This window comes from Euprymna scolopes, chromosome 10 (assembly GCF_053919585.1).
Source record: "Euprymna scolopes isolate OS-2025 chromosome 10, ASM5391958v1, whole genome shotgun sequence".
Taxonomy (NCBI): Eukaryota; Metazoa; Mollusca; class Cephalopoda; order Sepiida; family Sepiolidae; genus Euprymna; species Euprymna scolopes.
Window position 1 is genome coordinate 15,509,080 of NC_136491.1, and position 17,934 is coordinate 15,527,013.

Sequence of the window (17,934 nt, forward strand, 5' to 3'; positions counted from 1 at the left end):
AAAGGAAACCCTAAATCCAGTATAAATTTTCTAAAAAGAGCAAATCTTTACCATAAAATATGAATACCATCAAATAACAAACTATACCAAAATGTTACTCGAATGTACCCAGCAAAAATCAACTCCGAAAGCATCTAAGAAATTAAACTATATATATATATATATATATATATATATATATATTACAATAGAAAAATGCGAGCATAAAAAGTAATATGGGTAAACTTAAACATGGAAAAGTAAAGGACAAGTTGTTAGAACTGGAAAAGAAAGGGACAAGATATTCTAGTAAAAAATATAAATTTATGGCTTAAAATATTGCAGCATTAAGAATTGATTGTATGTTATAAATTTTAAAAAAAAATTTAATGCTGCAATATTTTAAGTTATAAATTTATTATATTTTTTTACTAGAATATCTTGTCCCTTTCTTTTCCAGTTTTAACAACTAATCCATGATTTTTTCCAGCCTTCCAATAAATTCACTTGTTCTTTGTTTGATTTCAGTCTTGTATTTTTGCCCCCATACATATGTAATAACAATGTACAGCACTTGTCTGCTTTCAATAAAATCCCCTCTCTATTATCTCCCTTTCGTGCTTTCATTCTCTCTGCTTCACTTCTTACCTTTCTTTCCGCGACAGCAGCAACAGTAGTCACTGAAGCAACGTGGTTGCTATGGAAACCAGTCAAAAAAAGCGTAGCTCACCTTACATATTTTTATGATTTTGAACACCAGAAAATTCATAACTTTTGTTTTACTGAACAAAAATTGAAAAAAAAATTTTTTTTTTTTATTTTTGTTTCACAATATAGCCGAGAAGGTAATCTATAGACTGTAATAATTGTTTGAAATTTGGTCGAAAAATGAGTGAACAATGAAGCTTTAAAGCAGTTCTAAATGACTAAAACTGCCACTTAATCATATATTTAAACAAGGTAGTGTTTGAATGATATACAGCATTAAATGACCCAAAGAAGGTCGATGTGCTGGTTAAACAAACAAACTTTCTAGTACGGAAGGACGAAAGTATGGAGCATTTTTTATATTTGTCAGTGCATCAGCTTTCGGTGCTTCTTTCAGAATGTTGTCTGATTTTGCAACATTTCTATTTCCTTTGTTTCATAGTTCTGCATACTTTCTCTCTCGTAAGTAAAGTAAATATATCACACTTGATAAGCAATTCACTCTCAACTGGATCTATTAAGCTTGGTTTATTTACATGTTCTTCAAATTTAAAATTGTTTATTTTGCTCTTCAACAGTTCTGGAATTTTCTTACATCTTCACTGACTTCTCTCGTAGACTTTACTTTTTTTTTTTTTTATTCATGGTGGCATATAACTGCCTGGTGTTGTGAAGCATTACTCATTTCATATTCAGAATATTGTTGTTGGCATTCATTTCCCTGATATCTTTCTAGTTATACAATGGAAGAAACCACGGAAGAGACCACATAAAAGTTGCTAACATTCCTAAGTGAAAGAGCTCCTATGAAACAAACTCGATTTGAACTCTGATTAAAACTTTCTCAAAAGTTTATAGACAGAAGTCAAGTATTATAGTTCATTTGTGCTGATAAAGCAAAGTGAAAAATCATGTATAATTCTACCAATCGAAAATAAAATAGCGATTGGATATTAACGCACTGTTTGTTTTGTAATAATTATTTGCAATTATATTTACTAGCAACAATGAACTCCTTCTGATCACATATTCTTGGTAATAAATATAACACAGATTACACTACTCCCTCAAGGAGGAAATACCTGGGAGGATGGTATCATGATAGAACATATACTACACTGCCTTCCTTATAAAAGAAGGAAGTAATGCATGGGAAATGGTATTATGACGATAGAACAGCTAGTACAATGCACTCCTCTCAAGAGTGAAGTAATCCTCCTCCTAGGAAAAGATAATGCCTTGGAGGATGGTTTCATGAAAACAGAAGGGAAATTGTGCTCTCTCCCCACGCACACAAATTGAATATTGAAAGATGGCACGTTAGTCTGAAATTGTATTGTAAACTGTATTGGACTTTGAAGTTGGCTTCACACAAACGAATAACAAATCACCATTACTAACAGATTGATATACCTGGGTCTCTTGTTTTAATTTTGATTGTATCAAGCATTTCAAAAACCTTATTTTACATGATAAACAGATTTTTTTAAAATTGCATCTTTGTTTTATCATTTTAAGAGTTTAGTTTTTAGTTTTCTTTTTTTCCTAAAAAAAAAAAAATGCCGACTGAAGTGCCTAAATTTCCTTCAAAGTTTCTACTTTTTCTTATTTTTTTTTTATACAAACGAAGTATAACAGGGTACTTGAAAAAAAAAGTTTTCATTTTCTCAACCATTGCAGAGTTGGCCAGATGTAAGTCTGACATTGACTATCATCGGTTGTAATTATCTTCTCAAAACTCTTTTGGTGGCAACATTTTTTTTTTTTTTTTTTAATCAAACTCTGTTCTTGAAAGTCGTCATCTCCTAAACTTTTCTTCTCTAATTTTGTGAACCTCTTGGTGTGTGTACATTTACCTCCTTTTTTCTTTTTTTTTTTTCTTTTTTTCTTTGTTGGAATTTGTTTTTTTTATTTATTTATTCATTTTTTTTATTACATTTTCACCTCAAACAAGGCACATTGCCACTTTGATGTAGGGGGCTACTATCAAGGACATAAGCTACAGGGGTACTATGTGGGGAGTTGGGCAGCAAGATGTCGGTACATGTTACACTTGAACTTGTATTGAATATGTGGCTTCCTTGCTATCTGTAACAAACCACGGAATATAGTTTGCCTTACTTTCAATTATATTTGTACCTGAAATATACAGTGATCCTCTCTATTTACTGACTCTGAATGGATCTGGGATGGAGAAATCAAACAAAATAAGTTTATAAAAGTGACCAAATGTGGAAATCTGTATTTAATCGATTCCCTGCTGTGCAAACGAACTAGAAAGTCAAATTTGACTTATAAAAACTAACTTAACAACTTAGAATGGAGGAATGAGAAGTATTACCTTAGTGAACATCGATCTAGACGGTTGATTGACACTGACTATTTATAGCCACAATTTCTTTCAATTATTACGGCAATTTTTCTGGAACTGACATTTTCCTCATCATTCTTTTGTGTATGTCTTGTTGTAGAGCAAAACAAAGTATGACAAGCAAATATTAAAGGCATTTACATGAAAAAAAAATTCAATGAATCTTGGACAACAAAAAAGGGATTTCTTTAATTTTATTATACAAATGCAAAAAATAAGCAACATTCATTTAACCTTACATTAACATTGTCTGTAAAAAGTTGCGCAGATTGAAATCAGTCTAATGGTCTTCGATCTTTTCATACCTTTTTATTAATTTTCAGCAGATATCATTTCCTTTGGGTTTTCTACAAGACTTTATCACAATATTAGCAACCAGTTTTGAAAACCTATAAATTTCTATTTCATAAATTTGGCATATGACAAAAAAATGCTGCATGCAAAAATTGAACGGCCGATTTCTGCATGTCGGTCAACAAAAGAATTGGAACAATAATTTTAAGACTGATTAGAGATTAATTTATAAGATGATATATTACCTTTTGTAGGTGTTGATAAAATTCATTGTTCTTTTTTTTATTTCTTTTGCAATATTATTATTTTCTTGGACGATATAATATTATTTTCTTGGACGATATAATATTATTTTCTTGGACGATATAATATTATTTTCTTGGATACTCTTTTATTTTCCTATATTCGTTTTTTTTTTTTTTTTTTTTTTTTTTTACCACACCAAAATAAAACCCAGTATAATCTTGATAAATAAATAAAAAAAAAAGACTGAAAGCTATATTTTGATTTGATCCATTCCAAATACACAAATATTTGATATTGTTTCCATAAATGAAACAAAAACAAAAGATATTTTAAATTAAAAAAGAGGGGTTTTCTAGTCACATCAAAACTTTTAACATTGAAAAACAAAAAAATTATGCTCAGCATTTTTGGTTCTTATTTGTAATAGTAAGATCGAAATAAGAAAACTCATCTTGTGTCCACCTTTTCATATGTTTCTCATCTGTTATGTGCTGGTCCTTCTCCTCTGCATGGCTGGCTGAAAAAAATTTAATTTCGTGTGGCTATAGACTCTCCCTCTAATTTCCCATTTCTCCTTGTAGTGGTCATGTTCACATTGTATGGAAATTAATCAATTTTGTATCATTAATGATAACAACAAAAATGATAAGCACGGCATTTGCATGATAAATTGTTTAGTAATCTCTTTGCTTCAGCTGTAAGATTTTTAAATAGAAAATATCCAAGCAGATTTCTTCTTCTCACATATTTCTAAGAAGTGCATTTTATTGGGATTTTGTTTTTGTTTGTTTTTTTTTCCATGTGTAAATTCAGTATCGACATCTGAAAGGAATGAGTTTAGCCTGACACTGTAACTGCTGTCACTCAAATGTAATAAAAAGGTGATAACTTGTTGATAAATCCATGTGACATGAATGACGTGGATAAAAATGCATCATTTTGTGCTTGTAATTTTTTTAATCTGAAAAAACAAAATATTTTTTTTTTGTTCTTTTCATTTAACGTTTATTATTCATGTACAACAAATAAAGGCACGACCATTAACTCTTGCTGATTTCCTATTTGTGCAATTTCGGTAGATCATTCAAGCAACCTCTGACTCTAGACAACCAGGCATTTCCAGATAGGGGCACCTCAGGCGACTAACAGTAAACTAATTCCTTTTCAGAAAGAAGGTAAATGCTGTAAGGATAGACCTCGTAGTCTGAACATTTTTGTAAGAATTATTTTTTGTCAAGCTTAAAAAAAAATGTTAATTTTTGGCAGATATGCTTTGATGTTTTGCCAAAAATAAACTCAATTTCGTATAATCTTTATGGCTGAATATTGTGTGACTAAATCTACAGCCAAATTCCAACCTCTGCCCCATCGCCGAAATGTTGCATCCCTGTGCCTGTTTTACAAGTACTTTAATGGAAGGTGCTCAGATGAACTCAAAGCATTGATACCCCCTCAACATAAATGCCTCCAACAAACCCAACAAGCAGCAAAATCCCACCCTTACACCGTAGAGATCACTAGATGCCGGAAAACCTTGTACTTAAATAGCTTCTTTCCTCGAACTGCTAGACTTTGAAATTCCCTCTCAGGCCCATACTTCTCTGACTGTACTGACATGCAGAAGTTTAAGTATAATGTAGAACACTGCTCAACTCCCTATATAGTATCCCCACAAACTTGGTCCCAAATAGTAGCCCCTTAAGACTTAGTGGCACTGCACTTTGTTTTGGATGAATAAACAGATTTTTTTTTTTAAATTATGTTGAGATTGCACGAATAGAAAATCATCAGCCAGTGATCGTACCTTAGTTTGTTGCACATAGTGAAACTTGCATTTTTTGTAAGAAATTTTAGTTTCCAATTGTTTTGGATTTTTAATGAAAAAAAATCTTAGACCAAGTTCAATTTGAATTTTTTTTTTTTTTTTTTTTAGAAAATCATGGCATTTGAGTTGCATCAGATAATGTTGAGCTAAAGTTGCCCTTTTCAACTGTCTACATGGATACTGAATTTATACATAACTATTGAAGACTTTTTCTCGTATCTCTCGTGTGTTTACAGCTTGTAGCACATCTTGGTCAGTTTGTATTAACTAAATACAACGGCAGTTATTTAAATTTGACAAGTTTTGTAAGAAAATGTTACAAAATTAGAAATAATCTGACAGCAAAGAGGTTAAATTGAATGAAATATGAAGAAACTGACAGGCTCCTTTGTATACGGTTATGAGATTCCTAGTATTTAATATTCAATTGAAAATATTGAAATTTGTTTCAAGTTATATAAGGTCTTTGTATTAAAAAGATTTTGCAAAATTTATTCTACTTCAACCAAAAATACATTTAAAATATGCACACGTCACCTACATGCAGACGCCATAAAACTTGGTCTGATTTTAAGTTAGATTTTTTTTTGGCCAGAAACTTGTTTTCTCTCCTGAGAAATTCAGAAATCATTTTAAGCCATTTTTTTTTTTTTTTTTTTTTTTTTTTTTTAATATTGCAGCCAATAAATACATCAAATGAAAAATGTCTGCAGTTGCATTGTTTTTTAATTTGTTGCATAAAATTTGATTTCCATCAAAATGTTTTTATTTTTGTAAATATTCACAAAAACAAAATGTTAAATTTAATTTCAAGTAAATTAGGTTTTCCTTGAAAGATGAAAATATGTGATTTTTTTTTGATTTTTTTTTTTTTTCAACTTTGAAATTTAGAAGATGATGGATTTTTACTGAATAAATTTCCTCAAGTAATCATTAGTTAACATTTCTGTCATTGAGTTTTTCCTTTCTAAGCTGTCCAATCTATTAAAATGTAATGCGAAATAAAATGGGGTTGCATTCTTCATGCTTACATCCCTTACTCAGAATAAAGTTTTGTTTTTCTTCTCTTAATTCCATTCATATTATTTCGATTATTTGGACTACTGATCTCATCTTGAGTGTTATTTTCACGTTTCAGTGAATGTAACCTCCAAACTTAAGGTGTATTTTGTCAAACTCTGGAATCCATAAGGACCTTTAGTGCAGTGGATAGAGTACTTGATGAATTTCAGTTGTAAAAGTTACTCTTCTGGAGGTTGAAGGTTCAATCCTCAGTGCAAGCGACACCCAAAATACGATTGCGAATTACTTAGGACTTCTACCCAGCCATGGCTGACAGAATGATATTATACCATATTATACCATTGTCTTCCGTTTTCCTGCTTTCCGGCTGACTACAATATGGTTGTGTTCAAGTCTAAAGTAAATAAGTTCTTGATGAGCCGTTCCATATAAGTTATTAAATTTACCAAATTTTCATTACTAATGATTACTATATTGACCAATTTCTACTGTACACTCTTTAACCCTTATCCTTGAGTGGCCTCTGGGCCTTGATAATGTGGTGATGCCTTTGTAAAAAAAAAAATTAAAAAAAAAAAAAAAAAAAAAAACCCATCTCCATGGATTAAATAATGGGTTTCGTTCGAAATTTTGTACACATTCCTGAGTTCGACAAGATATATCTGAAGATGGTCAGAAGTTATGTTGATGAAAACATTGTGAGAATAACACTCAAGATGAAAACACTAGTCTGGAGAATGTAAATACTATGAATTAATCCTCATCTAAAAAATTCAGAAACGTAATAAACAATATTAAATGGTAAAATTCCAGAAACATATTCCAGCAATTGTATTACTAAAGCTAATGCTGTATAAATATAGCTGAAGAATTTTAATGCAATTATATAAATTTTGATAATTAGATGGAAGATAAATTTATATAAAGGGGGGGGGGTATCTTTTATTTCTGCAGTAGTTGCTGTTGTATTAGTGAACGTATTTGGAGCCTGTTTTCCTCCATATTGTTTTTTTTTTTTTTCTTTGTGTATCAATTTATTTTATTTTTTTTTTTTTTGCCCCGTTTGTTTTTCCCTCCCTTGTTACAGCTTGTTTATTCTTTCCAGCATTTTGAAAAGTTTAAAGCCGACAACGCAAAACTTAAGGAAGAAAATCGAGCTTTGGCTAGGGTCATCTCCAAACTTTCCAGATAGGTAAATTGAGTGTGCCTCAAACATCAATGAAACAAACTTGAAAATAAAACCTACTTTCTCCATCTGTTGTGGTTCCCAGCATGTTTTCATCTTTTTGTATTTAATATAACCTGCTTTACGATTACGGATTACCAAAACTGACCTAGCATGATACATTTGCTCACGCTTGTAAACTTCTTTCCTTTTTTTTTTTTTTTTTAACACAAACCATCATTATTATTGCCTCTTCATCTTTTGTTTTTCTTTTGACCGAGATTCATATTAGATTATACCCCCCCCACTCTTATATTTAGTTACCATTGCACTGAATTAAAATTTGTTGAAATTATTAGATTAAAATAATAGCCATAATAGATTTGGTTAGTCAACCAAGCAGATCCTGGATAAATCTTGCACAAATTATGAAAAGGCTATCTTTTTGTATTGATCTAATTAATGATTTCATAGGCACACAAACTATTATCGTGAAAGTGAGTGTGTATAATTATATATAATATATACAGGGTGACATATATGTATGCATATATATATATATATATATATATATATATAATATGTGTGTGTGTGTGTGTGTGTGTCATCCTGCACTGATGATTCCCGAAAGGATGAAACACTAGTGTCTGTAGGTATTAAAAAATTATTATAGTAATAATTAGGCCCTTTTTTTTTAATTTAGGGTGCCAATGTTGTAGATTTTTTGTTATTGTAACGAAAATCGAAATATTGAATTTCGAGTGAAACCAATGAAAGTAATGAACATATCCAAAAATTATGGAAAACGGATGAGGTAAAAAATTAACCATTTGGAAAAATAGTTTTCGAAGACAATTAGTAAAAATTGAATTTTGCAAAAAAAATATAAAATTTTAATAAAAAAAACTAACAAAAGGGAGGTAAATATTTTCTGAAAACCAAAAATTTACGGCAAATTTAGCAAAACTTAATTTTTGTTAATTGTCTTCAAAAACTGTTTTCACTAATAATTTTCTACCTTATTGTAATTTTTTTGATATGTTCATTGCTGTGACATAACAATTCAGGAAATACAAGTTTCACTTGAAATTCAATATTTCAATTTTCAAATTTCGCTACAATAACGCAGAAGAACCAAATTTTATATCAAGGGAGATAACATATCTCAATATCAAATATTAACGTTAACTTTTTTTTGTCACTAAACCTAAGTCCACACAATTGTTAGGTGATTAGGTATAATTTTAAGATGTTGCCACTCAGACTTAGGGTTAGTGATAAAAAAAGTTGGTCAACATGGATACATATTTTTCATATTGTTATTTGTAATTTTTTATTGCAATAGCTATTAAGATTTTTTTTATTGTTACATAAAAAATTTGGTTGTTTTCAATTTTTAATTGGAAACTTATTAATTCCTATTTTAGTTATATTAAAATCTTGTCATTCTAAAATAAGTTATCTCCTTTGATATGACAATATGGCAAACTAAAATTAAAAAGAACCAGTTTTTTGTTTTTACAAAGAACACTATATGTTAGTTTGATGGTTCATCGATACCTGTGGTTTCACAGAAACCCTAGAAACTTAACCCACAGGGCTGAAGTTACCATGCATACCATTCTTCAGTAAATGTTAGGTTAATATTATAGCATCAACTGAGGTATCTTTAGCCCTGGGGATAGTGTTTCTATGCTTCTGTAAAACCACAGATGGACTATCCAACTTATAGTATTCTTTGAAATAATGATAAAAAATATGCTCTCAAATATGTAATTGAGCATCGACATTTTTCCTAAACTTAAAAAAAAAAAACACATTACACATACACGCACACACACATAAAGTAATTTAGAATTATTGCAAAAATAACCAGAATGCTCAATTACTTATGCAAGAGCATTCCCTCCCCCCCCTCCCCAAAGAACATTACACACTAGTTTGATTGTCTATTGATATTTTCGGTTTCACAAAATCCCTGAAAATTCAATCCATAATGCTAAATATATGTAACCAATTCTTTAGCCAATGTTTTAATTACCATCACAATATAAACTGAAAAAACAGTGGGTTGAGTTTTCAGAGTTTCTGTGAAACCGAAGGCATCAATGGAGGATCAAGCCAATGTATAGTGTTACTTGAAACTTCAAATACATAAATGTTTTAAATTGTTTGACATCTGAGCATCTGAAATATTTGTAAATTGATTACAAAAAACCTTTTTTCCTTCCTCTGTTGTATTTAGCATCGCAATATCGGTCATATTTACCTTCCATTTATTTCTAAATTCTTGCCTCAGATTTTTTTTTTCCTCCTTTTGTTGAATCTGAATCAGTGGATTTAAAAATTTCTTTTAGTTCATGTTTTTTTTTTTTCTTTGTGTACTTCTCATTTGTCCAATTAAAAAAGAACGAGAACTTGGATATTTTGAGTCTGATCAGATGTTCTCATTTCCGTGGGACACGGTTGCATAGGTTTCTTGTCTCCAATTTGCATTCTTGTATTTCATCTTTTTTAGTTTTGATTGTATGTACAGTTGGGTTTTTTACATATTTCATTGATCCACAATTCAGATCGTTTTGATTTTCATCCAACTTTTTTTTTACCTGGCACAAATACATGAGATGAGATTATGTTTAGTCAGTCTACAATGGATAAGTCCTTATTCAAAATATTTTTTAGTTAGATCTTAGTATTTTGATATAATTAGTCACTTTTGAAAACATTCCCTACTTTTTTATTTTATTTTATTTTTTACATCTTTTTGACTTTTTTTTTTTTTTTAGTATATAATTTTTTTATTGAAATAAATGAAAGTAATTGACTTAATATTAATGTTACTGGTTTTTTTTTTTTTTTTTTTTTTTTTTTTTTTTCATTTTAGAATGTTTTGTGGCAGTATTTTATTTCTTATTTTAGGTGACTACAGGTCTGCCAACTTATTGCAATTGGTTCAAGGGAGACTACTCGTACCAAATTACGATTTGATTTGTTCTTTTTTCATTTTTTTTTTTTTTTGTTTTTTTGTTTTTTTTTTTTTTTTTTTTTTTTTTTTTATACATCTACTAGCGGGGGTACCCGGCGTTGCCCGAGTGTTTGTTTCCGGGACGGGGGGGGGGTTAAAAAATGTTATGGTAGGTAAGTAGGAAGGATCAAACCCAGAGTCATGAGTAAAAGTAGGAAAATAAAGTGTGAAAAAAAAACAAAATCATCTGCAACGTTAACAGTTCGCCCACCAAGAAAAGTCCATTCCAGTTGTTTAGGGGAAAAAAAAAAAAAAAAAAAAACGACTACGGTAGGTCAGCACGAACGTGAAAATATAATGTGAATTGTCCAGCACGCTAACCACTACGCCACAGAGCACTGCAGCTTAGTTTAGTGATTTTAAATAACTTCACATGAAAGAACTACGAAGCCAAACCGGTGTTCTCTTCTCAATTGTTCCTTGTGAACGATCCCCAAACGGTGTTAAGTGGTGGCAGGGGGAGGAGGAATTTATTAGAGAGAAAATATTTTACCACTTCCATTGATCTTAACCGATTTTGGCCGTGACTTCTCAGCAGAAAAAGTATAGAAATCTAAGATTATCGAGGAATTTGAGAAATAATAAGACTATAACACACCTCAGATATTGTTCTGCCGTTTGTGCATATTATATTTGCATGAAATATCTTGATTTTTAATCCTATTAATGTCAAAATCCGACGGGAAAAAATGAGTTCATTTTATTTATATAGAAGATGAATATTTCCAAAAATGCGAGCTATTCTTAGACATTAATTTTTAGATATTTCAAATGACTTTATTGGAGAATTATTGTTTAATTCTCAATTTTTTGTACATAATTGAAATTTGGAGCATACAAACTATTCTCATTTTGAGTGTTTTTACTAGCTTTCAAGTGTCTCGTTAAACTCTAGAATTTATGCAGAATTTCAAATTGAATGCTTATTTATCTTTGCAAGTAGATTGTTCTTTTATCAACCATGACCCAAGTTTTAAGTAATTTAAATTTTATTCTTAGCAAGGCTTGAACCTCCAACCTCCAGAAAACTGTTACTTAGCACTTTATGAACCCATGGTGCAACAGGTAAAATGCTTAATAATAATCATTTTAAGTGACAATCTTTTGGGGGCTCAATCCTTATTACAGGCTATACTAGTAATATAATTAAAATTACTTAAGATTTCTACCCAGTCATGGCTGACAGAATAAGAATAATCTACAGATCCCAGAGCTCAACAATATGCTTTTGAAGAATGTTGAACATCAACTAAAACGTTTTCAGATTAGGAGTCCAAATAAAACAAATTATCTTCATCTATAACAATTCTAAAGTATAAGTGTGAACGCTTACACTTGACAATTAAACCAAATTTAAAGTTTAAAATTTACTTTCATTGAAAAAATTAAATGATGGGATTTTATATTTTTATTTTTGTATACCAAACCTACATCTGTTGAATTTACAAAGCCTTTTTGTTTGTTTTTGTTCTTGTTTTGTTTGTTTTTTTGTTTTTTTTTTTTTTAAGCTTGTTATTTTACATTCAAAACACAATTTGTGATGTTAAAATTTTAAAGTTGAAATTATCTTCAGTTAATCCTGCCTTTTTCAACCCTCTAGGCTTATTTGTGAACACTTTCACACAGTTAAGTGATTAAATAGGCTTGCATGTACACTTTAAGTAAAGATGTCTCGCCCGATGGTTATATTTTATGAGGGCTCTCATTGTAGTAATGAGCACTTGAAGTAATCGAACCAAGACTAAAATATTCATTTTTAAACGCATAAGAAGACTTTGAACTTATCAAACTTTATTTTAAAGTGCATAAGAAAACATGTCTCAACTTGTGTTAAATTTATTGATAAAGTCTTGGTTTTATTTATTCATTTATTTATTTTAAGTTATTGTTTTCAATAAGGCATGTCTGCTCGCCCTTGACGAGATAGTTTTCAAATTTGTTTTCTTTTTGACTACTCAGATATTCAAGTCACAATTTTAATTTCCAATAAAACTTACCAGAATTTAATCCCTGCAAAAGCTTGCTTGATAAAGGATTAAGTTTTGATTTTGATAATTGTTTGTTTTGCAAAAATAAAAACATTAAGAAAAATAACGGGGATATTTAGCAGAAATAAAAATTATTTTCTGCAAGGGAGAAAGGAGAATACATTTTGATTTGTCTGGCTTTTCACTGACATTGTTTTTTATTATTCAAATTTTTTTTTTTTTTTTTTCTGTTAAATATTTGCATGATCAACTTAAATTTAAAATTCTTTGCTATTTTCTCTCTCTCTCTCTCCCTAATACCATAAACTTTGTTTCGCTTTGAAATATAAACCTAATACTATATAAAAACATTTGTAATTTTCATATTTTTTATGAATATCTATTTCATCTGTTTTTTTAACTCGATATATTTTAGGTATATAACTCATATTAATCATATACATATATTAATCCGATATTTAAGGATTATTTTTCTACATGAAAAAGTAATAAAAATAAATTTATTCAATTCATAATATTTTTTTTTTCTCGTTCTATATCTTCTCAACTAAATTACCCCCCCACACTTCTTCATAACCTGATTTCTAAATGTTTTCCAACACTCATTCAATTTACATAATCATTTTGTCTTTTCTAATTTGTTTCCTTTTTCTTTACATTTTCCTTTCCCTTTCTTGTTAAAATATTCAAAATTTTGTTACATCATGATTTTGTTTTCTCAAAATTCACCATTTTATTTCCAAAGTAAAACATTTCTTTCGCATGAGAAAGGATTTTATGTCAATGAATTCTCAAAATGATCTAATATCTTAAAGACTGGGACCACTTGTGAGTGAACTTAATATGTTCATGAAACTTTCTCCTCCAGAGGAAGTTTGTTTAGCTGTATAGGACGAATGCCACTGGCATATATATATATATATATATATATATATACATACACACCGTACTTTGGGGTAATTGTGCCAATTAGCTAAGTCTTCTTTTGGCAACCACACATATAAAGAACACTTTTTTTTTAGTTGCTGCCATTACCCCAAAGTACAGTGTGTGTATGTGTGTGTATATATATATATGGAAATGTTTTGTTTTTTGTTTTTGTTTTTTTTTCAAATTATATTTCACCCTTTATTTATACCAATCTTTTAATTTATGAAGCTCAATGTAATTACACAGCATATAATAAATAAATAAATGACAAAAGTCTATATTCCGAATTTCAAGATGTTGACCATCTTACAATTTATTCCTTTAAGTACATAGACATGCACAATTCTTGACAGCACCTATTTTGTAGCGCAAAATCATTCATTTAATTATAACAATCTATGAATTTTTGTGCTACAAAACAGGTACCGTCAAGAATTGTGCACGTCAATGTACTCAAAGGAATAAATTGTAAGATGGTCAACATTTTGAAATTTGAATTATAGACTTGTCATTTACTTGTGTGTGTGTGTGTGTATGTATGTGTGTGTGTGTAATATATTTTCTTTTTTTATAATTGAAACTATATAACCTTTTCTGGCAATATGCATTAGTCAAGAATCGTTTCTATCAAATTTCAAGTTCCTGTGCTTAATGATCTAAGAAAAAAAAAAGTGAATTAGCAATGTTTGTTTTTTATCAAATTTTAATGATTTTGATAGGTATGAAAAAAAATTTTCGGAAAAGACTAACGAAACGAAGAGGGAAAGTTGATAAATAGGACATAATGTGCGATATTTTAATTTTCAAATGTGAAGAAATTCATCTTAAGTTGTTGTTTCTCTCTCTCACACATACAAAGTTACGATTTTTTTTTTAATAACTGTTCAATACTGGACCATTTGTGATTTTTATCTTTCAGTTAATCTAAGTTTTCATTTTTCATATTTTCAAACTAATGCAGGTAACGCTTTTTAATGAAAAAATAATTTTACAAATCTCTGGTCACAAATGTTTATATGTATAGGTATTGCCTTTGCAAATGATTTGGGTATTATTTTTCTTCATATTTTCAACTCGCCTTTCTGTTGAAAATAAGGAAAATTGTCGGATTTTGTTTTTGCGATCATGTTTGTGCTTCTATAATTTCTTTATTTAATTTTTTTATTTACTATTTTTAATGATTTTCATTGGAAGTCTGTGATTGGCCAAATAAATGTCATCTACTATGTGATTAGTAGGGCTATGACAAGAGACTATTCTTTTCGTTATTTTGACTCTCGAGTATATATCAGTTAATATCTTATACGTTTTTAGATAGAGTGATGTGGTTCTCAATTGATTAACTGTGTCGGATATATACTCGAGAGTCAAAACAATAAGAATATTTTCTTGTCACAGCTCTAGTGATTAGCTATTCACAATTTAAATTATTGTCTGATCAATTGTGGTTGGTTATATGCTAAACCATTTTGGGAGAAAGATATGAACTCCGAACTTCCTCCTCCCAGCTTCTCTCTATTGATTTGGGTTCAAATAATCATATACAAGTAATTATTAATAAATTAGATATGGTCTGATGAACTCAGAAGATTACATCTGGGCAGTACAGGGGTGACGTGTGCAAAATGGGATACTTTGTTGGTTTGGTCACATCGAAAGAATGAAAGTTTCTTTGGTTAGTAGATGTAAAACAATTGAGGTAGCAGGTTCAGTTGGCAGGGGAAAGCCAAGGAAAATATGGAAGGAAGAGAGAAAGATAAAGGCCTAACCAGACTAGGTTAGTATGGAAATCAATTTCTAAAAAATGTCCAATAAATGTTGGCATGTAAAATATGATATCTATATTGTTTCGGTATTAAGTAACACAAATGCTGTTCATATACCATAAAATGAATAAAACTATGTAAACATTAAAATAAATTTTCAAACATGATGGCTTAGTTATATATAAAAAGAATAAAATTTTTATCTGTAATATTTTTCTTTCAACCACCTTCAGTTAATTTAATTCCAGAATATCATTCAACAAAGTAATAATCACATCCTATTTATTAGCATATATTATCAGGAATTTTGTATTTTAAAATATATTCTAATTTGAAAAGTGCATATATTTTTAATGAAACAAAGTTATCAATTTCAGTGTTGTGGTGTGCGAAATTTTGTTGGATGAATTTTTTAAAGTTTCTCTTCATATTTTGCATAGTATTCCAAATCTTTTTATTTTTTGTTTTGCTTGTTTATGCTAGATTTTCAAATTCAAATTATTTCAAATTAAAAACTCATTTTTATGTTTTGTGAATTTTCTTTTTTTTTTTTTTTTTTTTTTTTTTTTTTTTATCAGATTTGAATTTTCCACTTCATTTTTTTTTTCCATTTTTTTCACCATATAATTGAAATTTGAAAATGTTTCTTTGTAGATTTATTTTTAGTTTTATTTAAACAGATAAAATTTATATTTGTATTTTTATTTATTTTTGGTAACAAATTACAATACAATTGATATTTAATTGAATCTAATTTTTGTTTTCTTTACAGGAAATGGAGAATTTACGGTCAATGAACACACGCCTAAAAGAAGAGAATGGGGCATTGATCAGAGTAATAAGCAAACTCTCAAAGTAACCCCGGGGGAGGGGAAAAAAAAAGCTGCTTTGTTTATAATATTGCCTTATTTTATTCTTTTTCTTCTTCCTTCTCCTCTTCTTTTTAGACCTGTACAAAAAAAAAAAAGAAAAAGAAAAGCAGAAAAAAAAAATTAGGTAATAATTGGTTGATCTTCAACTGAGGAAGACAATTACAATTTTGATGTCTTCCAAAATAATTAAAAAAATTATACAAATAAATCAAGTATTGTCAAACCTATTTCCACCCCCACCCCCCTCTCCTCTTTTATCTTTAAAAGTGAACTTGCACAGCCACACACACACACATGATAGGTTTCTTTATAAAATACTCTCAACTTGTATATGCAAACTAAATTCATATTTTATTTTCTATCTTCTCTTCACTTCTTTACAAGTTTTCAATGTTCTTTTAATGCCCGATTCTACCTGTTAGCTATCCTGCCATCCGTGCGATGATACACCTAGAGTTGGGTGGGTGTTATATATATATATAAGAAAATGTATTTGGCCTTGACACTTTACTGCAGTTTCATGGTATCACCGATCATCAGAAGTGTCTAACTGGCATCAATCAAAAATTATAGGAATATATATATATGTGTGTGTTTCAGATCCAAAACAAACTAGGTAACTAATCCTCTCGGTATGAAGAAAAAAAAAATTAATGAAAAAATAGAAAAAAATTTGCTTAAAAAGACAAAATGTGGAAACAATTGTTTAAAGATGTTGGTCATCACTATTCAACCTTTTCTTTATCTTATATAGGTGTGTGTGTGTGTGTGTGTGTGTGTGTGTGTGTGTGTGTGTGTGTGTGTGTATTTCTACAGTTTTTAAAAAACAGAAGTGAAAGTTGGTATTCCTACTAAGACATTTGTTTTATCTAAAGTTCGATTCATACCTAAAGTAGAAAAGAAAAGAAGATACAATTCCCCCCCCCCTCACTTCTATTGCGAGTAATACTTCCTCTTCTTTTTTTTTTTTTTTTTTTTTTTTAACTGTTTTCCCTTGAAGAATTTCTTTGAATTTCTGTTGATTGTGTTTGACTTGGTAATTTTTGTTTTCCACACTTCTGTTAGCTCATCTGAATATTTGGTGGGACAAGTACTGCTGCTTGTGCAATAAAATTTTTACTTCCTTGCGCTTTTCTAACAAAGCTTAAGATTCTCGTTTAGTCTAATTTTTACCATGTCAAATCGCAACTCAGGCTGGTTTTTCGATATACTATCCAAAACATCAAAGGAAAAGAGTATCGCTGAAATTGGTTTTCAAGTTAAGAATAAAACGCATTTTTTTTAATAGTTTTGTCTATGACTAAATACTAAATCTAAAGTCAGGGATGAAGAAACTTTGTTTTTGATTGAGAAAGATTAAAGTTTTATTTTTTTATATATTTGCAATCAATTCAGCTGTCTTCGGTAATTTTCGAATTTAGTTCTTATAGTTACAATTAATTACCCTGAAATAATTAAGTCAATGAAAGCGGTTTTCCTTTTTTTTATTCACCCCAAATATCAAAAATATTGATTTGCTAAAATTTCTGTCACAAAATATAACCATGCAAGAAAGACGAATGGGAGGAAACAATGGAAATCAATTTCTCCTCTTCTGTAGCATTTAAACTGCTGGCCTCCTTTTAAAACATTTAGCCAATGAATAAAATGGCCGTCAGTTTTGGGTTTTTTTTTTAATTCCTAAATATTAAAAAAAAATAAATAAAAGCTCATTATTTGAAAAACCTCACAAGATGGACTAA

General features: G+C 29.6%; 1 protein-coding gene across 24 annotated transcripts in view; it reads left to right on the plus strand.

Annotated features, from left to right (window-relative positions):
* Nucleotides 1–16,864, plus strand: part of LOC145285804 (protein phosphatase 1 regulatory subunit 12B-like) — a 359,611-nt gene extending 342,747 nt beyond the window's left edge. For 13 of the 24 annotated variants that reach the window (XM_080134188.1, XM_080134192.1, XM_080134190.1 and 10 more), the window contains 2 exons: nucleotides 7,552–7,638; nucleotides 16,093–16,312. In XM_080134188.1, coding sequence (XP_079990314.1) covers nucleotides 7,552–7,638 — 87 coding nt within the window. In that variant the 3' untranslated portion in view covers nucleotides 16,093–16,312. Of the gene's footprint in view, nucleotides 1–7,551; nucleotides 7,639–16,092 lie in introns of all 24 variants that reach the window. The other 11 variants (XM_080134189.1, XM_080134193.1, XM_080134191.1 and 8 more) reach the window with 1 other exon arrangement.
* Nucleotides 16,865–17,934: the final 1,070 nt, after the last annotated feature.